The sequence below is a fragment of the Plecotus auritus genome (genome assembly GCF_963455305.1).
Source record: "Plecotus auritus genome assembly, chromosome: 8".
Lineage (NCBI taxonomy): Eukaryota > Metazoa > Chordata > Mammalia > Chiroptera > Vespertilionidae > Plecotus > Plecotus auritus.
This window is the reverse complement of record NC_137782.1, coordinates 56401467-56428987: the sequence shown is the minus strand read 5'-3', so window position 1 is coordinate 56428987 and position 27521 is coordinate 56401467. Positions and strand designations below refer to the sequence as shown.

The 27521-nt window shown below is 40.9% G+C and overlaps 1 protein-coding gene across 4 annotated transcripts in view; it reads left to right on the top strand.

Annotated features, from left to right (window-relative positions):
* Window positions 1-27521, top strand: part of WDR7 (WD repeat domain 7) — a 324295-nt gene that overhangs the window by 253412 nt on the left and 43362 nt on the right. For all 4 annotated transcript variants that reach the window (XM_080686915.1, XM_080686912.1, XM_080686914.1 and 1 more), the window contains one exon: window positions 42-141. In XM_080686915.1, coding sequence (XP_080543041.1) covers window positions 42-141 — 100 coding nt within the window. The remainder of the gene's footprint in view (window positions 1-41; window positions 142-27521) is intronic.

The following is a 27521-nucleotide window of genomic DNA, read 5'->3' as shown; positions in this document are numbered from 1 at the left end:
CTAACCTGGTTTTGTTGTTGTTTGGAAAATGTTCAATTCAGGTTCTACATGGTCAGCTACTATGAGCGGAGTCACAGGATAGCAGTGGGAGCTCGCAATGGTTCAGTGGCCCTGTACGACATCCGGACTGGAAAATGTCAGGTAAATAAATCACCGTGACTTCCTCTCCATAAAGTGAGGAAGCTATTGAAGGGAGTGAGAGACTAGCACTTCACCGTTATGGATAATGCTAAAGTAATCAATAGTTTAATGAAGGACTCAAAGTGTATAGACCCCTACTGTCTCCACTCGGGGGATGAGGGGCTGGCTGCCTTTGTTATGCCACAGGTGAGTTTGTAACAGAGCCCAGAGTAGGCGGCACTGCTCACACACCACTGGGCGATACATCTTTTCTTCTTTAAACAAAGCTTTCTGATTTTATTGTTTGTTTTTGCCATGTGTTTTCTGCAAAACGTTTGATGTTACATCATGATAGTTAATGGCTAAATAAAAATTTTCTGACTAGGTAAAATGAGATATTTAGCAAAGTTTGGAAAAAGAAATCACAATAGCATTTAGTGTGGCTCTGTATATAAAAAGAAAACTGATATTCTATTGAAATAAGATATAGCTTTATATATTTTTATAACTCTTTCAATGGTTTTATAATACTTGATGAAAAAGTATTTGTTTCGATTTTGATCTTGATCACTTGGTTCTCAAAATGGACCAGTTGGGTAGACAAGACAAGTCTAGCCCCAATTTAGAAATAAGTGAATCAAAGCTCTGAGACTAAATCTCTAGCCCAGTGTCATACTCTTAGTTAATGGCAAAATCAGGGCTAGGCTCTGCTATGTCCGTGGTGAATTTACAGTGCTCATTGATAAACAGTTCCAAGTCATAACTTGTTATGTTTCACTGTAGCATTTAGCAATGTGGATATATTCACCATATTGGGAATTATATTGAACTGTATCAGATTGATATAACCAACTGTACTAGGAATTTCCAGAAGAAATATGAAGTTCATAAAGATGTGGCTAAAATTTTAATCTGACTCTTACATTTAATATGCTATTAATTAATTCTCCAAAAGCTCCCCTGGCTGCTTTCCATGAAATAGTTCTCACATATGGTAACAGGTGTTGGGGGTAAAAGTTTTGGGGGTCAGGCACATTTGGAGGAGACCATTTGAATGTTCCTCTTTGCAGGCCTCCTCAGGGTCTCTACCGTGTGGGTGTGCATTGTGCATTCCTGGGAGCGCACAGACTGTGTACCATTGGGTCTACTTACGTAATAATTCAAGTTTGTTTGTGTGTTTTAAGACATTAAGTTCTTATTGGTGACCATATTTCTTTACTTTGAGCTCTCACTTGGAGCAATGAAACCTCTCTGAATACCTGCTTAAAAATTAAGTTACATGTTGTTTATATTATTTGCTCCTAAGAGAGATAGTTCTTTAAAATTGGAGTTTATCATTACAAGAGGCTTGAGAGAAATAAACCACAAACATCTACAAGGTGCAGAAAAAAAAATAGAATAAAGGGACCTTTTCAAGCTTCTTTAAAATCAAAGTGTGGAAATCATAGAGGACTCTTCCTTATCGGACAAGACATGGTTGCCACCGGCAGAGGGAGAAGTGAGGCCCTGTGAGCCAAGAGGAGTGAGAGGAATAGCTAAGAATTAGTAAGAAAGAACCAAACTGTCCTCAACTAGACACTGTACAGTTTTCTTCCTCCTAAGTGGTCTCAGTGAAGATCTTAGTAAAATGCAAAAAACATGAGTAATTTGAATGTCTTATTCTTTTTGAGTTACTTGAGATGCACTTATTAATCAGACATTCTTTCTTAACAGGAATTCATAATGCCATTGATATTCCATTTTATTTTCTGTCTACATTTGAGTGCAATTGGACATTTTAGTGTCCCCATGATTTTTCTTCTACCTCAGCTTCTTGATTTGATATCCAAAGCTATCACTAGTGTTACAAGTCTGAATAACCTTTACCTTCCAGTTCTATGGGAAACGGAACATTACCCTTTTCTCTCATTATTCAGAACTGGAAACAAAGATAAATCTCTAAAATCAATCTTATAAATCAAACTACTTTGGCCAATTATATCCAATGACAATAACTCTTAAGTAAGAATGATTCTCATTCTTTTATGGTATTAGTGTTATAGTATTTGAAATAAGTGAAGCAACACTTGAACCAAAATATACAAGTATAGTTGGCATGTCTAGAGAGGATGTTTTAGAGTTGACTCAAAGGACTAGGGGTTTTGAACTAGGAAGCAGTAGAGCATTTCTGCAATTAGACAATTGGACTCAGTTAACAGAGAGAGCATGAGCAAAAGCATCGAGATATGCCATAAACAATGTAGAAGAAAACGTCGCTGGACTTTAGGTGTCCAGTTAGGTGGGAAGGAAAGGCAGAACCACCTAAATGGGGAGTCACCACTGATGGGGAAATCGGCTGTGGCCTGCTCAGGATGCCAGAGGCTGAGGATACCCAGGGCCCAGTGGAAGCAGAGAACCCATGGCTGAGGGACTGGAGGGAGGGTCCTATGAGGTCCTTGTTGTTATCGATAGGTTGGTAGATGAGAGAAGAGAAAAATTAAATCCCTTTCCCTTACCTTTTGGCATTGGCTTCTCCCATTTTTAAAAATAATTTTCTTTTAACCTGTTCTTCCTGAACAAGAATAGGAGATTATGCAAACCATAGGACAGATGGGCAGATCTATCTGAACATGAGTTTTACTTATATCAAGGGTTCTCAAACAGCTGCCCGAATCTTCCTGCCGCCTGTTGATGTATTTAAAGTTTTACTGGAATACATCCCCACTGATTCCCTTAAGGATCATCTGAGCTGCTGGCACGCTACAGTGGCAGAACTGAGTTGTCGTGACCAACAGAGACAACTGTGGTCCCCACAGCCTAACGTAGTTACTATGGCCCTTTACAGAAAGAGTTTGCTGATCCTGGACATAGATGATTGAGGAGGTAGATTTACAACAGTATAGCTTAATATATTGGAGAATAATAACTAGAAACTTGTGTGGTTCACATTCCATCTTCACCATTTGTTAATTTTATAACCTTGGGGAAGTTTCTTAGCTTCTGAGCTGAAGCTCCCTCCCTTAAAACAGGGATAGAAACAGTGTATGTTATTGTGAGAAGTACATAAGATAATTTATGTAAAATTCTTAGCAGAGTGCCTGCCCAGGAGCTAATATTCAGTAAATTATGGCTATTATCTTATTTACATGATCTTGGAAATACATTACATTGCAATTAAATGACAGCGACTTTAGAGAATTTTAAGCTAAAACTTGAGGCCTCAGGTGTTTATGGACTCTCAAGGCTTTGAGTTCTCACTCCTGGTTAGGGCCCTGTGGGGAAGGGAGGCCACACTGCCTCGGGCCATGCGTAGATTTCCTGCTTAAAGGCAGCTCTTGCCTGTGGTGCTAAGTTGAATCTCTACTGATTATGGAAATCAGAAACTTTGATGCAGTTCAAAAGTTAAAATTCTGCTGTGCTGCTGACTGCATTTTCACGTGGCAACTGCTAGCAATTTCAGACTATACCTGACTAGAATTTTGCTTCATTTAAAAAAAAATAGTAACTCCCTGTGTAGTGCTTAAGTTTTGTTGGTAGGCAGTGTTCTTGATAAGCAGACTAGTTAAGCTCCAGGAACACTTAGAGCAGTGGTTCTCAACCTTTCTAATGCCACGACCCTTTAATACAGTTTCCTCATGTTGTGGTGACCCCCAACCATAAAATTATTTTCATTGCTACTTCATAACTGTAATTTTGCTACTGTTATGAATCGTAATGTAAATATCTGTGGTTTCCGATGGTCTTAGACTCTACAGCAGCGGTTCTCAACCTGTGGGTCGCGACCCACAGGTTGAAAACGGCAAGCAGGGTCGCCTAAGACCATCTTTTTTTTTTTTTTTTAAATTTCTTTATTGATTAAGGTATTACATATGTGTCCTTATTCCCCCATTACCCCCCACCTCCCATTCATGCCCCCAACCCCCTGTTGTCTGTGTCCATTGATTAGGTTTACATGCATGCATATAAGTCCTTTGGTTGATCTCTCCCCCTTACCCCCACCCTCCCCTACCTTCCCTGAGGTTTGACATTCTGATTGATGTTTCACTGACTCTGGATCTATTTTTGTTCATCAGTTTATGTTGTTCATTATATTCCACAAATGAATGAGATCATGTGATATTTATCTTTCTTTTTTTTTTTAAATATATATTTTATTGATTTTTTACAGAGAGGAAGGGAGAGGGATAGAGAGTTAGAAACATCGATGAGAGAGAAACATCAATCAGCTGCCTCCTGCACAACTCCCACTGGAGATGTGCCCACAACCAAGGTACATGCCCTTGACCGGAATCGAACCCGGGACCCTTCAGTCCGCAGGCCAACGCTCTATCCACTGAGCCAAACCGGTTTCGGCGATATTTATCTTTCTTTGCCTGGCTTATTTCACTTAGCATAATGCTCTCCATCTCCATCCATGTTGTTGCAAATGGTAAGAACTCCTTCTTTTTTACCTCAGCGTAGTATTCCATTGTGTAGATGTACCACAGTTATTTAATCCACTCATTTGCTGATGGGCACTTAGGCTGTTTCCAAATCTTAGCTATGGTGAATTATGCTGCTATGAACATAGCGGTGCATATATCCTTTCTGATTCGTGTTTCTAGTTTCTTGGGATATAGTCCTAGAAGTGGGATTACTGGGTCAAATGGGAGTTCCATTTTTAGTTTTTTGAGGAAACTCCATACTGTCTTCCACAGTGGCTGCACCAGTCTGCATTCCCACCAGCAGTGCACAAGGGTTCCTTTTTCTCCACATCCTCACCAGGACTTGTCATTTGTTGATTTGTTGATGATAGCCATTCTGACAGGTGTGAGATGGTACCGCATTGTTGTTTTGATTTGCATCTCTCTGATGATTAGTGACTTTGAGCAGGTTTTCATATGTCTCTTGGCCTTCCTTCTGTCTTCTTTTGAAAAGTGTCTATTTAGATCAGTTGTCCATTTTTTGATTGGGTTGTTTATCTTCTTTTTGTTAAGCTGCATGAGTTCCCTGTAAATGTTGGAGATTAACCCCTTATCGTTGATATTGTTGGCAAATATGTTCTCCCATGCAGTGGGCTTTCTTGTTGTTTTATTGATGGTCTCCTTTGCTGTGCAAAAGCTTTTGATTTTGATGTAGTCCCATTTGTTTATTTTCTCTTTAGTCTCCATTGCCCTAGGAGCAGTATCAGTGAAGAAATTGCTTCGGCATATGTCAGAGATTTTTCTGCCTGTGGATTCCTCTAGTATTTTTATGGTTTCTTGTCTTATGTTTAAGTTCTTGATCCATTGTGAGTTTATTTTTGTGTATGGTGTAAGTTGGTGGTCTAGTTTCATTTTTTTGCATGTATCTGTCCAATTTTGCCAACACCATGTATTGAAGAGACTGTCTTGACTCCATTGTATGTTCATGCCTCCTTTGTCAAATATTAATTGAGCATAGTGATTTGGGTCGATTTCTGGGTTCTCTATTCTGTTCCATTGATCTATATGTCTGTTCTTGTGCCAATACCAGGCAGTTTTAAGAACAGTGGCTTTGTAATACAGCTTGAAATCTGGTATTGAGATCCCACCTACTTTCTTCTTCTTTCTCAGGATTGCTGTGGCTATTCGGGGTCTTTTTTTATTCCAGATGAATTTTTGGAGAATTCTTTCTAGGTCTGTGAAATATGCCATTGGTATTTTAATGGGGAGTGCATTGAATCTATAGATTGCTTTGGGTAGTATGGACATTTTAATGATGCTGATTCCACAAATCCATGAACATGGTATGTTCTTCCATCTGTTTACGTCTTCCTCTATCTCTTTTTTCAGTATCCTGTAGTTTTCCATGTATAAGTCTTTTACCTCCTTAGTTAAGTTTATTCCTAGGTATCTTAATTCTTTTGGTGGGATGGAAAATGGGATTGCTTTTTCAGTCTCTCTTTCTGTAAGTTCACTATTGGTGTAATGAAATGCCATAGATTTCTTGGCATTAATTTTGTATCCTGCTACATTGCCAAATTCATTTATTAAGTCAATTAGTTTTTTGATGGAGTCTTTCGGTTTTTTTATGTACAATATCATGTCATCTGCAAATAAGGACAGCTTTACTTCTTCTTTTCCAATTTGGATGCTTTTTGTTTCTTCTTCTCGTCTAATTGCAATGGCTAATACTTCCAGTACTATATCGAACAGGAGTGGTGAGAGTGGGCATCCCTGTCTTGTTCCTGTTTTTAGGGGAAATGGTTTTAGTTTTTGCCCATTGAGTATGATATTAGCTGTGGGTTTATCATTTATAGCTTTTATTATGTTGAGGTATGATCCTTCTATTCCCACCTTGTTGAGAGTTTTTATCAAGAAAGGGTGTTGGATTTTGTCAAATGCTTTTTCTGCATCAATTGATATGACTATGTGATTTCTATCTCTCAATTTATTTATGTGATGTATCACATTTATTGATTTGCGGATATTGTACCATCCTTGCATTCCTGGGATAAATCCTACTTGGTCATGGTGTATGATCTTTCTGATGTAGTGCTGGATCCGATTTGCTAGAATTTTGTTGAGGATTTTGGCATCTACGTTCATGAGGGATATTGGCCTGTAATTCTCTTTCATTGTGTTGTCTTTATCTGGTTTTGGTATTAGGGTGATGCTGGCTTCATAGAATGAGCTTTGAAGTGTTCCTTCCTCTTGAATTTTTTGGAATAGTCTGAGGAGGATAGGTTTTAGTTCTTCTTTGAATGTTTGGTAAAACTCCCCTGTGAAGCCATCTGGCCCTGGGCTTTTCTTTGCTGGAAGCTTTTTGATGACTGCTTCAATTTCTTTCATAGTTATTGGCCTATTGAGATGTTTAGATTCTTCCTGATTGAGTTTTGGAAGGTTATATTTTTCTAGGAATATGTCCATTTCCTCCAGGTTGTCCGGTTTGTTGGAATAGAATTGTTCATAGTATTTTTTAACAATCCTTTGTATTTCTGTGGGGTCTGTTGTTATTTCACCTCTTTCATTTCTGATTTTGTTTATTTGGGTCCTCTCTCTTTGCTTCTTGGTGAGCCTGGCTAGGGGTTCATCAATCTTGTTTATCCTTTCAAAGAACCAGCTCTTGATTTTGTTGATCTTTTGTATTGTTTTTTTGGTCTCAATGTCGTTTATCTCTGCTCTGATCTTTATTATTTCCTTCCTTCTGCTTACACTGGGCTTTTCTTGTTGCTCTCTAACTCTTTGAGTTGTAGGGTTAGGTAATTTATTACCATTGTTTCTTGTTTTTTGCATAGGCTTGTAGAGCTATGAACTTCCCTCTCAAGACTGCTTTCGCTGTGTCCCATAGATTTTGGATTGTTGGGTTTTCATTGTCATTTGTTGCCATGATGTTTTTTTTTTATCTCTTCTTTGATCTCTCTGGTAACCCAATCATTGTTTAATAGCATGCTGTTTAGTCTCCATGTGTTTGATTTTTTTGGATTGTTTTTATTGTAGTTGATTTCCAGTTTTATGCCACTGTGATCTGAGAAGATACTTGATATGATTCTATCTTCTTGAATTTGAAGAGTCTTTGCCTATGACCTAACATATGGTCTATCTTTGAAAATGACCCATGTGCACTTGAGAAGAATGTATATTCTGTGGCTTTGGGGTGAAATGTTCTGAAAATGTCAATTAATTCCATCTGTTCTAGTGAGTCATTTAGGATTGATGTTTCTTTGCTGATTTTTTGTTTAGAGGATTTGTCCAGTGGTGATAGTGGGGTATTAAAGTCTCCTACTATGATTATATTGCTGTCAATCTTTCCTTTGATATCCTCCAGGAGTTTTTTTTATGTATTTGGGTGCTCCTGTATTGGGTGAGTATATGTTTACCAGAGTTATTTCTTCTTGTTGGCTTGCTCCCTTTAGTATTATGAAGTGGCCTTCCTTATCTCTTGTTATGTCCTTCACTTTGAGATCTAATTTGTCAGATATAAGTATTGCTACCCCAGCTTTTTTTTTCATTTCCATTCGCCTGCAAAACCTTTTTCCATCCCTTTACCCCCAGTCTGTGTGCGTCTTTTTTTTCTGAGGTCTGTTTCTTGTTGACAGCAGATATATGGGTCATGTTTTCTTATCCAGTCTGTTACCCTATGTCTTTTGATTGGGGCATTTAATCCATTTACATTAAAGTTATTATTGATAGGTACTTATTTGTCACCATTTTTATTCTTTACCCCTGTGTTCCTTTTTCGCTTCCTATTTCTTTTTTTCTTTTTTTTTTTTTTTTCTTACAGCAGACCCTTTAGCATTTCTTGCATTGCTGGTTTGGTGGTAATAAATTCCCTTAGTCCTTTTTTGTCTGTGAAGCTCTTGATTTCACCTTCAATTTTGATTGATAGCCCTGCTGGGTACAGTATTCTTGGATTCAGACCCTTCCTTTGCATGACTTTGTATATTTCATTCCATTCCCTTCTGGCCTGATGAGTTTCTGTTGAGAAATCAGCCGCTAGTCTGATGGGGGTTCCTTTGTAGGTAACTTTCTGTCTCTCTCTCTGGCCGCTTTTAAGATTCTTACTTTGTCGTTGGTGTTTGCCAGTTTAATTATAATGTGCCTTGGCGACGGTCTTTTGGGGTTCATTTTGCTTGGGACTCTATGAGCTTCTTGGATTTGTGTGGGTTTTTTCTTCCCTATATCTGGGAAGTTTTCTGTCATTATTTCTTCAAACAGGTTTTCTATTCCTTGCTCAGTTTCCTCTCCTTCTGAAACCCCTATTATGCGGATGTTGTTTTGTTTCCTGTTGTCCCAAAGTTCCCTTAGGCTCTCCTCCTGCTTTTTAATTTTTTTTTTTCTAGAAGCTGCTCTGTTTGGGTATTTTTTCCTACCTTGTCTTCTAGCTCACTGATGCAGTCCTCTGCTTGTTCTAGTCTACTCTTGATGCTTTCTATTGAGTTCTTTACAGCAGCGATGTCATTTTTCATTTCTTCTTGGTTCTTCTTCATTTCCTCTTGATTCTTACTCATATTGTCGAATTTGTCTTCCATTCTTTTCAGCCACCTTTTGACCATTTCTCTGAATTCTTTCTCTGACAGGTTGCTTGCCTCCATTTTGTTTACTTCCTTCTCTGGTGATGCCTGCTTTTCTTTCATACGTGGGCTGTTTCTTTGTCTCCCCATGGTCTCTCTTCTCCGGGTGTCTGGTTATGTAGTTCTCTCTCTCCTGCGTTGATTTAAAGGCACAAAATACAACACAACCAGGCACAACACACAAGGCACTGAACAGAAATGTATTTACGATATTAATAACCCCAAATAACGGTGACCACCAGAGAAAGGCAAATTAGGGGATAGGAAACAAAGAAGAAGAGGGATAAAAGAAAAAGGAAGGAAGGAGTGCCAAAATGAAATTGGGAAAAGGAAAAAAAAAAGTAAGGGAGAAAAGGAAGAGAATAAGAAAGAAAAGGGGAACAAACTATATATATGGGGAGAAAACTCCAATAGAACAGCCCCTAATCCCAGCAAATGCCAGCAATAAGTACCTGGAGATGAATACAAACTACAAACAACAGCTAATATCAAGCGAGGCGAGGGAAAACAGAAGCAAAAAACACACAAAAACAAAGCAAACAAAACAAACAAACAAACAAACAAAAAAAGAATAAGCCAAACAATCTCACAAACAAGCATAAAAAATCAATATAATCAACATTCAAGCAAACAACAACAAAAGGACAGAGAGGAAAACAATTTTTTGCATAGTAAAGACAGAGAAGAGAGAGGTGTGTATGAACTCGGAGCAGGGGATTGGAAATTAGATATATAAGTTGGGTGAAATTTTAACAGGGGGTAAAGAGAAAGAATACGGAGACTCTAAAGCAGGAGAAGGGTAAGAGAAACAGGACAACAAAAGGGGAAAAGTTAGGAAGAGAGTGATAGCATAAAGGTAGAGTTGAGATAGAGTAGAATTATGCTAAAGGAAAAATGAAAATAGTATGTAGAGCACTAATCTCAAAGTCAAATAAAGAGAAAATAAAATGACACTTTATAAAAAAAAGAGGTAAAATAGTAGTAGTAATAATACTGATTGAAAATAAAAAATGTAATAATTAAAAAGGTAAAATCAATTGAGAAAAAAGAAAAAAATAGTTTCTTAAATAAAAGATGAAAAAAATAAAAAATAAATGAAAATAAATAAATAAAAAATAAATAAAAATAAAATGTGCAGTAGTGAAGGTCATTCACTTCCTCTATTGTTCTGTTTGGCACGCCTGTTTCCCAGTCAGGATAGTATTTTAGTTCCCTGCGTTCCACTGCTCCTCAGTATTGTAAGCCAGTCCTGATTTTTAAGCAGGCAGTGTATCTTATTCTCTTGTATTCCTTTATTTGTGATTACACAAGAGTCAATTTGTGATTCAACCCCTGAGTGGCAGTGTTTCTTGGTTGACCTCTGGGTCTATAGGTCCTCTCTAGCCTGTGCTTAGATCCTGTTTTCCCTGTGGCACTCAATACCAGTTTGTGGGAGTGGGCTGCCCCAGAGCTAGTTCTCCGACGGTCACTCCCCGCTCCAATCCCCAGGTTCCAGACAAATAGCTTTCCCCTGCAGTCTCCTAGGGTGTCCCCAACTGGGTGATCCCATGCACTGGGCTCAGCAATCAGAAGCAAGGTTTTAAAGAGGAGAAATCACAAGTGTGCGAACTCCAGGGCTGTGTACAAGTCTGCACAGTTCTTCCTTCCCCCCCCCTCCCCCCCTTCCCCCCCTCCCCCTCGCCGTGTCCAAGCAGTCGGCACACTTTTAAAATTTTTAGGCTGTCCTTCTGTGTCAGATCAAAATGGGTTGCTTTTTAGAGATCCCTTCTGTTAGCAGCTCTGAGGACCCCCTTCCACATTTACGGATCATGGCAGCCCCAACAACCACGGATTTTTCTAGGCGCAGACTTCCCCCGGTCCTCCAGCTCCCGCAGTGTGCGTGTTTCTCTGTCCTGCTGGGACCAGAGACCTCACCTTATTGCAGGCGAAATCTGACCTTTCCCTGGTGGAGTGTAGAGCTCCTCTGAATCCGCGTGTTTGAGCCAATTGGGGACCTGTGCTCTGGGGTTTGCAGCTGTTCGTTGGGTGCCACAGTTGTAGATTTTCAGGCTTCTGATAACATCCACTTTCCCCTTCAAGATGGCACAGTCTCCGCGTCCGAGCCAGTGGCTCCGGGAGGGAACCCAGTCGCAGTGGGGGCTGCCCGGTCAGGGGAGCCCCGTCCAGCAGTCCCCCACCTTCTCCTGGAGTATAGCTGTCCCTTAACTCTCCAACAGACACTCCCCGTGCGATCCTCAGCTGTTCTTTCTATCTGCTCCGGGACAAGGCTCGGGACACATCTGTCTATTCCGCCACCATTTTTTTTCTCTCCAGACTTGATTTCTATCTCACTAATTTTCTATTTCTTTCTGAATGCATTATATGTAGTAAACAACTGCTGGCTCTGTGTAAGTTTCTCTCAAGTTCATGTTAACTCATTTTCCTTATGAAGTTTGCACTGTGTTACTCAGAGGCATCTGATTCACTTCAGTAAATCTAGGCACGAGAAAAGAGTGTGGCTGAAGTCTTACCTAATTGTTAAATTATTAAAAGAACTTTATTATTAAAAATTTTAGGTGAGTTCCTTAAAGATTAAACTCATTTTTAAAGCTTCATATTTTCTAGTTCCTGGTGCACAGTAAAACTCATGTTGATCAAATAAAACATCCCTAGTCTTTGGAGTAAAACCTATACATAATGATATCAAAACTAGAGGCCCGGTGCACAAAATTTGTGCACTGGAGGAGGGTGTCCCTCAGCCCGGCCTGCACCCTCTTGCAGTCCAGGACCCCTTACTGCCTGCCTGCTCGCTGCTCCTTACTGCTCAGCTAGCTGCTCCTTAGTGCTGCCACTGCCGTAGAGGCAGGAGAGACTCCCGCCACCGCTGCTGCACTTGCCAGCTGTGAGCCTGGCTTCTGGCTGAGCGGCACTCCCCCTGTGGGAGCACACTGACCCCCAGGGGCAGCTCCTGCATTGAGCGTCTGTCCCCTGGTGGTCAGTGCACATCATAGCTACCAGTCGTTCGCCGTTTGTTCGGTTTGCATATTAGGCTTTTATTATATAGGATATATTTGTAATTTGGGTATAGTTATATTTTTGTAGGTCAGAAACACCTCATCAAAATATTGTTTTTCTGTAAGGGATGATGAGATATATTTTCAGAAACAGCATAGAGGGCCTCTTTCTTATGAGTCATGAAAGAAACATTTCTGTAATGGACCATGGCCAGGCCTGCCCTAGCCCAGATAATGAAGGAAAGAAGAGAAGCCAAGATTTATTGATTGTATGTATAGAACTGTGGCCACTAGGTCTAGCTATAATCCGTTAAAGAGCAGGAGGTGTATTCTGGAATGCTAGAAAAAGCGATGGGCCTGAGGTTGCTGCTTCTGTGGCCTCAGGGATTCCTTACTCCCTGCTGGATGGATGCGGTGAACTTCAGATCACCTTCATTCACGGGGAAAGAAGGAAGCCACTGGACATTATGTCCGCTTACTTTCCCCTCGCCTCCTGAGTAGCCTCTGCTCTGCTTCTTCCCTGATTCAGGGGTATTAAAGTGAGAGCAAGCCCAAACTCTGTCCAAATCGTTTTCACCACTGTTTATACCTCGATTTATCATCATTGTCCAGCCTGGCTCACCTTCATTTTTCAGCCAACAAGACTTCCCTGCCTGGTCCAGTCATATTGTTATATTCAGGCCCCTGCCAAGCATCTAACTAGCCTAATGAGAAGCAAAACTACAGCTCCCTTAAAGTGAATATGGACTATGAGGAGGATGGCCTCATTGTTTTCCTGTCAAGCTCCCCTTCCCTCAATCCCATTTGTCCTCAACTGCAAATTTTGAGAATTAGACTTACTAGCATTTCACATAAGAATTGCACAAATCTTATGTGAAAAGCAGTGATTCCAATAGATAAGTAGAGACACCTCTTGTCTGTGACTTAGGGAATACTAAGCCAATAACATAGATTTTGTGAATATAGTTACGTAGTGTTAGCAGAGCAGTGAAGAAATTACTGAATGCCTGCATTTTCCATTAATAATAATTTTTAGGAAAAGGGGGGCTTGGTAAGATAGGAAAATGTTTCCAGCATGGGATTTAAAGCATTCTGATGACAATATGCCAGTGTGATTTTCTGTAATACATTTAATTCTGGCAAGCACTCTAAGGCTGCTACATATCAGAGGAGCTAATTTTCAAGACTCAACAAAAATGTCAGCAAACACACCTATAATCATAGAAGTTTGGAAAGCAATGTGTTCTTCTCTCTAAAAATACCAAAGCTTTTACCTCTAGTTAGGAGGAGCACTGGACCTTCGGGAGCTGGTGGACAGTAAGATTGATGTTATTTTAAGGCAGAGTTTTGAAGCTTCGGGCACAGTTTTCAACACGCAGAATTCTATAACGGGCAGGCATCAAGGGCACTTAGGCGGTGACTGCAAAAATTGCAGTGAGAATTGACTAGAGTACTTAGTCAGACAGTGACATTTTAGGCATTTTCTTCCTGCTCTTTTCAGCAGCTGGTTTTCTGGCAGGTGCTGCCTGTGACATTCTGAAGCAGCAACCAGAAATACGGCGTCAGGGAGGGTAATAAGATGAATGGTTGGAGAAGACAATGGCTTCCTGACATCACGTTGAAGAATTACCTAACAAGCCTCCCGTTTTAAGAGTGAAATGCTATTTAGGGAAGAACCTCTAGGAAGAGAAACCTATCTGGAACAATGCTTGAAATTAGACCATCATTTATTCTGAAGTTTAAAAAAATTTGTAAAGAATATTTTTAACTGACAGTATAGAGGAGGATTTTTCTGTTTACCCCATCATTCAGTGAGTGTTTCTTATATCCATGTTATACTTTGAATGGTAGTATTTACACCAAGAAAGAAAATTAGTTCTTTCTGTAATTGTACTACATGAGGCAGAGAATTCTACCGTTTACCAACACAACAGTTACTCCAGGCATTTCAACATTCCTGCAAAAGCATTGGGTGGACTAAAAGCTATTATGATTCCCAAAATTCACATTTTATCTACATTTCTTAATGCCATTCAGTTTCCTTCCCAGCCATTCTCTTTTTATTCCCAACACATAAAAAATGAAAGTATAAATGTATAATACATATATTTCATATGTATTTAGTCCATACATTTAGAAAATATTACATAAGAGTGTCACGGTGCATCGAATTTATTCTGGATTCACTGCCTTGTATTCTTTATATCCACTCTTGATATATAAGGTACTTAGAACAAGGCCTGGCATATAGTAGTCATTCGATAAAAATGAATCATAAGTACTCTAACCCATATATTGAGGACACAAGTATGTAGTTCATGATAGGAGCTAAAGAGATGTTGATGGTGATTTAAGGAGAATATTGTCAAAATTTGGTAGCTCCTCTCTCAAATAAAACTTGGGATGGAGCTCATGTTTAGGGGGGAGGGAGATATCATAAAAGCCCTCAGATCTGGCACAATCAGCCCCAAAAGTTGCTCAGTTAATAATAAATGTTGCTCAAGTGTGGAATCATAGAAAATGATATGCAGGAAGTCCTCAGGTTACGTCGGACTCAACGTACGTCGTTTCGTGGTTATGTCACCATCTCCCATTTACAGTATTTATTTTAAAAAAAGTTCTGTCATTTCGACGTATGTACATATGTGCTTTATGTTTTTTATTATTTATTTACCACAAGTAAAGGTCAGGAATTGTTATATTTCTTTTAATTTTTTTTACTGTTTCACTTTATTACTGCTGTGTATATGCTCCATGTGAGTGACGTAGGTGCTTATGCAGGTGGGTTCCGACTTACAGCGAATTGCGCCGTAGGAACGGATCTCCGACGTAACCTGAGGACCTACTGTATATCTTAACACATTAAGCCCCATGTCAGTCACCGGTGACTGACATTATACTTTCCGTCCAGAAGACAAAACAGGCTGGGTGCTTAACGTGTTAAATATTGTATTTTAAAATTACCTTATTTTCTATTTCTTGATGTGAAACCAAGGCCTTTTCTTTCTATAATTAGTCCACATTTTTCTTTCTAAACCACACCAGCTTCTGTTTTTTTAAGTAGATTGGGAAATTAAAGATACTCATAAAGCAATGTAGGAATATAATCCTAGATATTTAAGCTTTTCCGACTTTTTTGCAGTTATCTAACACCTGATATCAGGAATGTGTGTATGTATGTGTCTTTGTAAAGCTGTCTTCCCATTCTTAATTTAAAATTTTATATCACCACTATTGGCCCGGTGCACAAAATTCATGCACGGGGGTGTGTGTCCCTCAGCCCAGCCTGCACCCTCTCCAATCTGAGACCCCGGGCAGTCAGACATCCCTCTCACAATCCAGGACTGCTGGCTCCCAACTGCTCGCCTGCCTGCCTTCCTGATTGCCCCTAACCGCTTCTGCCTGCCAGCCTGATCACCCCCTAACCACTTCCCTGCCAGCCAGATTGATGCCTAACTGCTCCCCTGCCAGCCTGTTTTCTCCTAACTGCCCTCCCCTGCAGGCCTGGTCACCCCTAACTGCCCTCTCCTGCAGGCCTTGACCACCCCCCCACCAACTGCTCTCCCCTGAAGGCCTGGGTCCCCCACAACTGCCTTTCCCTTCAGGCCTGGTTGCCCCCAACTTCCCTCCTCTGCCGGCTTGGTCACCCTTAACTGCCCTCCCCTGCAGGCTTGATCGCCCCCAACTGCCCTCCCTTGCTGGCCATCTTGTGGTGGCCATCTTGTGTCCACATGGGGGCAGGATCTTTGACCACATGGGGGCAGCCATCTTGTGTGTTGGAGGGATGGTCAATCTGCATATTACTCTTTTATTTGATAGGATAGAGGCCTGGTGCATGGGTGGGGGCCAGCTGGTTTGCCCTGAAGGGTGTCCCGGATCAGGGTGGGGGTTCCCTTGGGGCGTGGGGCGGCCTGGGCAAGGGGCCTGTGGTGGTTTGCAGGCTGGCCACGCCCCCTGGTGACCCAAGCGGAGGCCCTGGTATCTGGGGTTTATTTATCTTCTACAATTGAAACTTTGTAGCCTGGAGTGGAGCCAAGCCTTCTGCTCGCTCCGTGGAGGCAGCCATTTCTATTGGGATTTATGTATCTTCTATAATTGAAACTTTGTAGCCTTAAGCAGAGGCCTGGGCTGGCCAGGGTGTGCGGAAAGCTTGGCTTCCTCCATCACCCGGGGACAACCCTAGCCTCCTGCTCTTTCCAGCTCTGTGGCTGCCGCCATTTCTGTTTGGGTTTATGTATCTTCTATCTTTGAAACTTTGTAGCCTTGAGTGGAGGCCTAGGCCGGCAAGGGCAGGCGGAAAGCTTGGCTTCCTCCATTGCCGGGGAAACCCAAGCCTCCCTCCTGCTCTCTGTGGCCGTCGCCATCTTGGTTGGGTTTATTTGCATATTCGCTCCTGATTGGCTGGTGGGCGTGGCTGGTGGGTGTAGTGGAGTGATGGTTAATTTGCATATTGTTCTTTTATTAGATAGGATTAGCATAGCTTTGACTAACTCCAGATCACAGAGCTCAGCTGGTGGGAGCAGTAGCGGTTGGGCCTCGAAAGCAGTGGTGTTCCTTGTTTGGTGGGCATCAGTCAGGATGTTTTACAGAGAGAATCTTCACATATAAAAGCCAAGCGACTGGAACGACTGAATGACCGGTTGCTATGACGCTCACTGTGGCAGCCAACTAACCCAATTGGGGCCCCGATCGGTCCCCCCCACAACCTCCCGCAGCCCCTCCCTGGCTGGCCTGGTCCCCAGCTGCGCCCCCAACCTCGATTGGGGGCAGGGCCAGCCGGCCAACTGACTGCGGCCCCTCCCCCCAGCCACCCTGCCCCTGATTGGTCCCCCTCACCTCGATTAGGGGAAGGGCCGCCGGCCAACCTTCCGCGTCCCCTCCTCCTCACCGGCCTGGCCCCAGTGGCCCCCTTTGGGGCAGGCTGGCCAGACCGCACCTTGTGTACAAATGCGTGCACCAGGCCTCTAATAGCGAATATTGGTTCACCCTTGAGTCAGTAAAGTAGAAGTCAGTTAAGAGAGATTCTGTAGTATAATACATACAATGTGTAGTGCTTAGACGTATTCACGTGACACCATGAAATGTGGAAGGGTATGACTGCTTGTGTGGGCAAGGTATTTACAGTCTAGTAGGAATAGCAAAGCGGAAAGACAGACACAAGCACAGTAAAGTGTCTAATGCTACAACAGAATGTGGGAGACAAGAACAGGAAAAGGTTCATGTACTGGGAGCAAAAGTTGCAAAGGAGCGTGGGAGTGTGGTGAAGGGGAAGCAAGACAAAGCTGGTAGAGAGGGGGTCTGAGGCATGGGAAGCCCTTCTTGGCTAGATTGCTTCATAGTTTGTCAGCAGTGAGGGACAAACTCAGATGTCTAAGAGACCAAGCAGATACCAAGCAGGTAGCTTAAATTAATAAAACAAGGGAAGATTTATCTTTCACTTTTCCATTTTTGATAGCACCACCCAAGAAATATTCACCTTTCTTTTTAACACTACTCTCTATAAAACAACAGCATAAGCCTTTAATAAAATGCCAGCTGCTATTGCACTTGGGTGTTAGGGACAGAACTGGGAGGGCCAGGGACCATGGCGGACTGAAGGCATGGTAAAGGCATCAGCCATGTCTCAGACCCTGAAGGTGGGTGCCGCATGGAATCATGGACCTAGTGTTGCCTGATCTCCTAGTTTTTCAAGATAAGATGAAAATCTGAGTTTTTAAGAACCTCCAAATTTGTAATTGCTAGTGACTGATTTTAAACGTTTTTAAAGTGCATAAATCAATACTATGCTGAATGCATTCAGTACATTTAGAGAAACCATTTAAGAGTTTCAAGCAGGGGAGCAACAGGATTAGATATTCCATTTGGAAGGTCAGGACTGCAGACGACGAATTGGCGATGGTTTGCTCCTTGAGGCTTTGGTAACAACCCAGGTAGCAAGTGCTCGGGGCTTGGTTGGTATCTGTGGGGACTGGGTGAAGACAAGGAGTAAGAAGCATATAGAGCAAGTGGATGATGATAAGTCTTAAAATACAGTATTTTAGATATATACACTAAAATATAGATTGATACCATAATGTAAAAGTAAAAGCAACATTTTCTGAAAGAAAAAAACAGATGGGCTGTGTATGAACTGGTAGGGAAGACAGACGTATAAAAGGAAAGATTTAGGCATAGAGAGGAATTTTAAGAATAATTTTGGAATTGTTGGGGAGATTTCTAAGTTAGGATATTTTATGTGCAAAGTAGTGAGTTACAAAAGAGGCTTTACGTGAAAGAATTTATTATTTCCTGTAACACATAGAGGCAAGTGGTACCCTCAGGGCCGCCAGTCTTCCGTCTCTCTGCTCCACTGCACACTGTGTTGGGCTCTCGTAGGCTGGACCACCTCGGGGCACAGGATGGCTGCCACAGAGCCAACATCCTCTGCAGAGGGTACCACCCAGAGCGAGAAAGACGTTTTAAAAGCAAATGCACCCTCTGAGAAAGCCTGTTCTGTGTCTCAATTGTCCAAAATTGCATCACATACCCATGTGTATTAGACCTGTTGCTGGCAGGGAATGGAATTATCATGACAAATTGATATTTACTCCTGAGATAGCAGAAGGCTGTCACCCTCCTGGGGGCCAGGGGAGTGGCCTGAGGAAGACAGCCACCTTTTGCCTCCCCAAGGGAATTTGGTAACGTCTCCCCTGGAGGGTTCTTAGGTATAAGGGCCAGGAAAAGAGGGTTGACAGCAGACTGTTCTTCCACTCACTGTCTTTGGGAACTTGAACAAGTTTCTAGCCCTCTTTGAACCAGTTTCCTCACCTGCAGCGTGGCGATGGATGCGTTTGGGTCTTCCCTATCAACTGAGCTAGCGTTTGTGAGATAGTTAGTTGTGTGCTTTTGCAGTTGACGTGCTCAGTAAATGGTGCTGGTGGGTTAAGTCATTTTCAAAGGTCAGTCCAGTTTGGAGTTTCTGAATTTGAAAGTGAACTTTTTGTGTTGGTCTATGAATGAATCTCTTACCAATAGGAAACATTTAAACACCCAGTAGGCTAATAATAAGGTTAGTTTAAAGGTACGAACTTTCCGCTTTACTCCCACAGAGACAGTGAGCTGGGTTGGCAGAGAGCAGAAGCCGCCTCAAGAGACCTGGCACCGTCCAGGAGACCCTCCCCTTTGCTCTGAAGGGAGAGGTTGCCCTTGATTACCGGACACTGTCCCTCCTCCTCCCAATTCAGCTGATTGCTCTCCTGCTTCAGAGCTGTGGCAGCCACACTTAAAGATAGAGTAGGTGCTAGAAATAACTATTCCTTTGAATGTTTAACTGCTAAGCAAGTCTGCTCTTCCCCCAAGTTACATCTTAATCTAGAATATTTATTAATGCAGAAAGTTATTTAAAAACATAGTTTACTTTCAAAGGAATGACAAGAGCAGTTAAGCACCTATAAAATGGCCACCACACCCGATTAAATGCTTGTTTTTCATATTTTCTGAGAGTGGCCCTTTGTAGTACTGAGAAAGCCAGCTCCCAATGCCCCTTGAATTTCTCTGGATGCACATCCCAGCGTATGGCATTGTTATTGTGTTGCTGTAATTTATGTAAATGTGTTGTCAGAGATGAATGAAAACTTATAGTTGTAAATCTACAAGGACACAGCCATAACTCACATAGATTTATTACTTGTAGACATGTACATCAAGCCTCTGGAATTACTGCTTCTACTGTAGACAGAGGTTAAAGAAAAAGGTAACAACTTACATGCCATTATACATACACAGCAGTTTGTCATTTATTGGTGGTGGTATGAATACAGAACACAGCAGGTGACTGTCCTTCACCCAGCACAGTCTAATCGGCAAGTTTCAGCAAGGATGCTTAAGGAAAGACCGCCAAGTAAGTAGTCAGAATATTTAGTCTTAGAGCCAGTTACTCACTTTGTTACTTCACTTCTCTGAGCCAAAATTTACTAGGTATGAAACTAGATATCACAAACCTGTTGACACCACCCCAATACACCACCATGTTTTTTGTGAGGAAGCCACGCATTCATGTATTCATTCAACATTTATTGAGTGCCTACTGTATATCACACATTTATTTTTTTTGGCTGAAAGAAATAATGTAAGCCAACATCCTTATTTTTACCAAAAAAAAAGCAGTGAGGCCAGAAAGATGAGATGCTTTACAAAAAGATGTGGGAGGACTTTTGAAAACACAACATGCATACAAGGGGAATCATTATTAATTGTAATACAAAGCCAATAGTTCTTATATGTCTATGTGTTTATCCTCCATAGATGTTTCTGTCTAGGACAGGGGTGGGCAAACTTTTTGACTCGAGGGCCACAATGGGTTCTTAAACCGGACCGGAGGGCCGGAACAAAAGCATGGATGGAGTATTTGTGTGAACTAATATAAATTCAAAGTAAGCATCATTACATAAAAGGGTATGGTCTTTTTTTTAATTTCAATAGTTTTATTCATTTCAAACATTTTAACAAGAAGAATGTAAACCCTAATTATTATAATTTGAAACTTCAAAAAATGGAGGAATCATAGCACAATAACATACCTTATATTGAAGATGGCAAAGGCAAAGTAAAATTGCCTAACAAAGGAAAGGTACAAAAGCCTTTCAAATTAAACTTATATATAATAAAATAATTTAAAACTAAAACAAATAGAAAAGAACAAAATGTGTAAACAGTAAATTAAACATTTTCTTTAGTGCAACTTCCAAATTATGCCCGGGACGTAGATGTAGATGGCAATGTAGACTGGGTTGAAAGGTTTTTGGTCTTTAAAACATCAACTTCAGTGGGAACAGTGTTGTTGGTCTCCTTTTTAGCTAATGCTCTGATACTGTGCTCTCCAGGGGCGTGTCTCCCTACATCGCCACGATAACGTGTCTACGCATTCCCAGGGTGATGTTCGGGGATGCGCCCGCGGGCATTACAAGGAGCCTCTGGAAGATTGAGAGGTTGTTCCTTCTACTGAATGGGCGGATATAAATCCGCCCACTCAGAAGAAGGAGCTGCAGCCGTGTTTCCCGACGTTGCCATGTTAACACTGCTGCTGGTGAAGGAGCGGAGGGGAGAGCAAGAGAACCCTCCGCTCTTTCGGCTCCACGGGCCGGATAGAACAGCCAAACGGGCCGGATCCGGCCCGCGGGCCGTAGTTTGCCCACGGCTGGTCTAGGAGTTCCTTTTCCATAAATTCACAGGGCATTGTCATTTAGCATTGTTCTTTTCAAACCAGCTGACATCAGAAGCATGTTGGATATTTCAAAATAGATCTCCTACCTCAGACCTTCTGAATCAGAATCTCTGAAGCAGGGGCCCAGATGTCTACTCCCAGGCAATGCTAATGCAAACTTGAGTTGGGAAACACTGGGTTTACCGAATAAAATCACAGGTTATATAAGGAACAAATAATGTGTGAATTAACATTTTAAGTCCTCGATGGTCTATAAAGTCAAATTAATAATAAGGAGAAATAGCTTGCATTAGATTTAGAATCAGAAAGACTGAAATAGAGCCTTAGGATGAGTGGAATTTGCTTTGGGTAGGAGGTATTACCATTGGAAAGGCAATGCAGCAACATTAAAGAAGGTTTAGAGGGGAAATATCATCACAACCCCTCCCCCCCAAAATTTTATTTATATGTTACTTACTTACATGTATAACTATTTATAGTTATTTGCAATCATAGCCTGCATATGTCTATATTTGCTTTAAAACATTATATAAAATTATAAAAATCTAGTTTATGAGATTTTAGTTTTGTGTTTTTTTTTTCTATGCAGAAATTTTCCTCACTGCCCTGAGCTGAGCTGAGGCCAGAATCCCTAGATTTTCATAATGCATCTGAGAGTTTTCCTGTTATGTTATACCAACCCCCTGACAGAGCTTTAAGCAACTACTGTTGGGTACACATATAGCCTCCCTTTCTCTCCCCAGTCCACTTTCTGATGACTTTTCTCATCTTCAAATTACAACAGGAGGGAGCCTCGACCAGATAAAATCACTAACAGAAACTGTGCTTACAGAAGTCACCAATATCTTGTTAACCCCTTACAGCTTTGTCCTTCATCAGAAGTTTTCTCCAGCTGCTCAGGTACAACACAAAATTCAAGATTTCTCTGTTTCTGGTTATCTCTCACAGTATGGTAGGATCTTTTGTCGCTGCAGCATCCATTCAGATTTATCAGTTGAACAAATATTAAGTATTTACTCTATGCCAGCTACTACGTTATTGCAACACACTAGTGAAATAATGTATTTCTCCTTAACGACCACGAGGAAAGGAATGCTTCCTCCAGAGACTTAACTGCAAGAACATTTTTAGCTGCTTTGCTTTTCCAAGTTATGAATCTAGTGAAATTCCCAGGATATGAGCCACTTCCCTATTTGGGGAAGCTAAGCATTTAGTATGTCAATACATCCTTAATAATATACTTTAAAATGTTATACACCAAGGAGATTTTATAGGCGAGCAACCGGAGACAAGACCAGGAGATGGGCTAGAGCTAGGTCAGAGGCCCTGGAGTCATGCTGAGGAATTTTGATATTATCCTAAATGCAGTGGGGACTATGAAGGTTTCTAGCAAGTGACTTAATCTGACCTAACTGCTGTGTGGGAATGGACTGAAGGGAGACGGAAGTGGAAATGGGAAGACCAGTGACAAGGCTGTTCTAGAAGTATTCCACACTAGAGATGACAGCATTCTAGACTGGTATGGGGACAGTGAAGATAGAGAGAAATGAGATGAATTTGAAGATGAAATTGACACGCATGCTGCATTTGGTGTGGTAACTGAGAGTGAGATGTTGAGGATGACTCCCGGGTTTTTGGTGTGAGCCACAAAATAGATGGGACATAGTGGAAGAGGAGCAGATTTGTGGATTCAGGGGATGGTAAAAAATTAATCACTCAGTTTTTGATATTAACTTTGAGATGCCTAGAGAACAATCATGTGGAACTGCCATATATGTAGCGGCACACATGGCTCTAGAGGTAAACATTTAGATATGATTGACATGTTGGTGTATTCAGAGCAGATGAGTATGGAGTGATGAGAGGGAAGGAGTCTGGGACAAAGCCTAAAAAATTCAACACTTAGAGATGAGATGTAATAGACGCATCTGACAAAACCATAGAATGGATGGTTTGCGGGCAGGAGGAAAATCAGAAGACTGCGCTGCCTTAGCTACCAAAGAGCAGCATGTCGCATGGAGGAAACGCTGCTGAAAGGTCAAGTAAGATAAAAAGGAAGAGCAGTCCATCAGATTTGGCAACAGAAGGTCATTGGTGACTCTAAAAAGCAGTCTCGGTGCGGTGGTGGGTGGAAGCGTGGCAACAGGAAGGTTGTGAGGACGGTTCTTCCAAGGAGCGTGACTGGAAACAAAGAGAAAAGAGAGATAGCAAGCAGTAACTGTGGCACCAAGAGAGTTTTGCTTTGCAAGATATGTGTATTTGACCACGGGAGGAGAGCACTTCACCCATGGTTTAGCAAATTAACACAGCAGTAGGAAAAGATTTAAAACAGTTACCAAAGATACCGATTTGGATTGGCCATGAAGAAAATACTTCTGCATGTAGTCTATCTACTGTCATTCATAGCTATACTATCACACTCGACTTTAACAAGGGTCCTTTGTCCAGGGTGGTTTGAAAAATCACTCAATTTCTGAGTGTTCTTATAGAAAATTACTCAGCAGTCCTGTACTTCTAGAATTTAAGGGTATACATATATATATATATATATATATATATATATATATATATATATGGCCAAAGATGGAGTATTATTTGGATATATATATATGATTTATCAAATATACTCAGATTTGATATAAATATATGATGGCCACAGCATTCTTTTCATGTTAGCAAGAAAGAGTTATCAATTTCAACGAGCACAGTTTTTAGAGCCTTTCTCTTTATTTTCTCCAGACAAGAAAGTGGTTTGTTCAGTTTGCGTTTCTGAATTTCCACCAGGGAAATGCAAGTGGCCTCATAGGCTTGAGCTATTTTCTTACCGGTTAGCCATCTCACTGAAGAAAGAGCTATACTCTGATTTTTCACCGTTTCCATAAAGCAAATAGAGAGCTGTTTATAACAGCCTTTGTCTGGCTTCGGCATTGATTTTAAATCACCTGGATTGATCATGTGGTTATGGGACTTTTAAAATCCCACCAAACACCAGAGCCTCTAAACACAATTAGAATTGAGGGTTTTTTAATCAGCTGGCATTATGTCTGTAGGAGTACATTTTAAATTACCCTTAACTTCTGTTTGTGTTTGGTGGGGAAAAGCGCTATCATAATTAATGTATAGAGTCTGGGGTTTTGTAGATGCTCTCTCTAAGCACGCCAAAATGTTCCCACTTTTCAAAATGAGGAAGCATCTAAAATCTGTATCTTGAACTGCGGCACCCCAGGAACAGCTGCGAGCCCCAGAACAACGCTCCCCAACTGGCTCAACCACACGGGTTCAGAGAAGCTCTACACTCCACCACGGAAAGGTCAGATTTCGCCTGGGATAAGGAGAGAGAGAACTACATAACCAGACACCCAGAGAAGAGAGACCATGGGGAGACAAAGAAGCAGCCCGCATATGAAAGAAAAGCAGGCATCACCAGAAAAGGAAGTAAACGAAATGGAGGCAAGCAACCTTCCAGAAAAAGAATTCAGAGAAATGGTCATAAGGTGGCTGAAAAGAATGGAAGACAAATTCGACAATATGAGCAAGAACCAAGAGGAAATGAAGAAGAACCAAGAAGAAATGAAAAATGACATCGCTGCTGTAAAGAACTCAATAGAAAGCATCAAGAGTAGACTAGAAGAAGCAGAGGACCGCATCAGTGAGCTAGAAGACAAGATGGAAAAAAATACCCAAGAAAAGCAACTTCTAGAAAAAAAAATTAAAAGGCAGGAGGAGAGTCTAAGGGAACTTTGGGACAACACGAAACAAAACAACATCCGCATAATAGGGGTTCCAGAAGGAAAGGAAGCTGAGCAAGGAATAGAAAACCTCTTTGAAGAAATAATGACAGAAAATTTCCCAGATATAGGGAAGAAAAAACCCACACAAATCCAAGAAGCTCACAGAGTCCCAAGCAAAATGAACCCCAAAAGACCGACGCCAAGGCACATTATAATTAAATTGGCAAACACCAACGACAAAGTAAGAATCTTAAAAGCAGCAAGAGAGAGACAGAAAGTTACATACAAAGGAACCCCCATCAGACTAGCAACTGATTTCTCAACAGAAACTCATCAGGCCAGAAGGGAATGGAATGAAATATACAAAGTCATGCAAAGGAAGGGGCTGAATCCAAGAATACTGTACCCAGCAAGGCTGTCAATCAAAATTGAAGGTGAAATCAGGAGCTTCACAGACAAAAAAGGACTAAGGGAATTTATTACCACCAAACCAGCAATGCAAGAAATGCTAAAGGGTCTACTGTAAAAAAAAAAAAAAAAAAAAAAAAAAAAAAGAAAGAAAGAAAGAAACAGGAAGCGAAGAAGTAACACAGGGGTAAAGAATAGGAATGGCGACAAATAAGTACCTATCAATAATAACTTTAAATGTAAATGGATTAAATGCCCCAATCAAAAGACATAGGGTAACAGATTGGATAAGAAAACACGACCCATATATCTGCTGTCTACAAGAAACCCACCTCAGAAAAAAAGACGCACACAGACTGAGGGTGAAGGGATGGAAAAAGGTTTTCCAGGCAAATGGAACTGAAAAAAAAGCTGGGGTAGCAATACTTATTTCTGACAAATTAGATCTCAAACTGAAGGACATAACAAGAGATAAGGAAGGCCATTTCATAATACTAAAGGGAGCAATCCAACAAGAAGAAATAACTCTGGTAAACATATATGCACCCAATACAGGAGCACCCAAATACATAAAAAAACTCCTGGAGGATATCAAGGGAGACATTGACAGCAATACAATCATAGTAGGAGACTTTAATACCCCACTATCACCATTGGACAAATCCTCTAAACAAAACATCAGCAAAGAAACATCAATCCTAAATGACTCACTAGACCAGATGGAATTAATTGACATCTTCAGAACATTTCACCCCAAAGCCACAGAATATACATTCTTCTCAAGCGCACATGGGTCATTTTCAAAGATAGACCATATGTTGGGACATAGGCAAAGTCTCTTCAAATTCAAGAAGATAGAAATCATATCAAGCATCTTCTCAGACCACAGTGGCATAAAACTGGAAATCAACTACAATAAAAACAACCCAAAGAAATCAAACACATGGAGACTAAACAGCATGCTATTAAACCATGACTGGGTTACCAGAGAGATCAAAGAAGAAATAAAAAACATCATGACAACAAATGACAATGAAAACACTACAATCCAAAATCTATGGGACACAGCGAAAGCAGTCTTAAGAGGGAAGTTCATAGCTCTACAAGCCTACTGCAAAAAACAAGAAACAGGGGTAATAAATTACCTAACCCAACAACTCAAAGAGTTAGAAAAAGAGCAACAAGAAAAGCCCAGTGTAAGCAGAAGGAAGGAAATAATAAAGATCAGAGCACAGATAAACGACATAGAGACCAAAGAAACAATACAAAAGATCAACAAAACCAAGAGCTGGTTCTTTGAAAGGATAAACAAGATTGATGAACCTCTAGCCAGGCTCACCAAGAAGCAAAGGGAGAGGACCCAAATAAACAAGATCAGAAATGAAAGAGGTGAAATAACAACAGATCCCGCCGAAATACAAAGGATTGTTAAAAAATACTACGAACAACTCTATTCCAACAAACTGGACAACCTGGAGGAAATGGACATATTCCTAGAAAAATATAACCTTCCAAAACTCAATCAGGAAGAATCTAAACAGCTCAACATGCCAGTAACTATGGAAGAAATTGAAGCAGTCATCAAAGAGCTTCCGGCAAACAAAAGCCCGGGGCCAGATGGCTTCACAGGAGAGTTCTACCAAACATTCAAGGAAGAACTAAAACCTATCCTCCTCAGACTATTCCAAAAAATTCAAGAGGAAGGAACACTTCCAAGCTCCTTCTATGAAGCCAGCATCACCCTAATACCAAAACCAGATAAAGACAACACAATGAAAGAGAATTACAGGCCAATATCCCTCATGAATGTAGATGCCAAAATCCTCAACAAAATTCTAGCAAATAGGATCCAGCAGTACATCAGAAAGATCATACACCATGACCAAGTAGGGTTTATCCCAGGAATGCAAGGATGGTTCAATATCCGCAAATCAATAAATGTGATACATCACATAAACAAATTGAGAGATAAAAATCACATAGTCATATCAATTGATGCAGAAAAAGCATTTGACAAAATCCAACACCCTTTCTTGATAAAAACTCTCAACAAGGTGGGAATAGAAGGATCATAC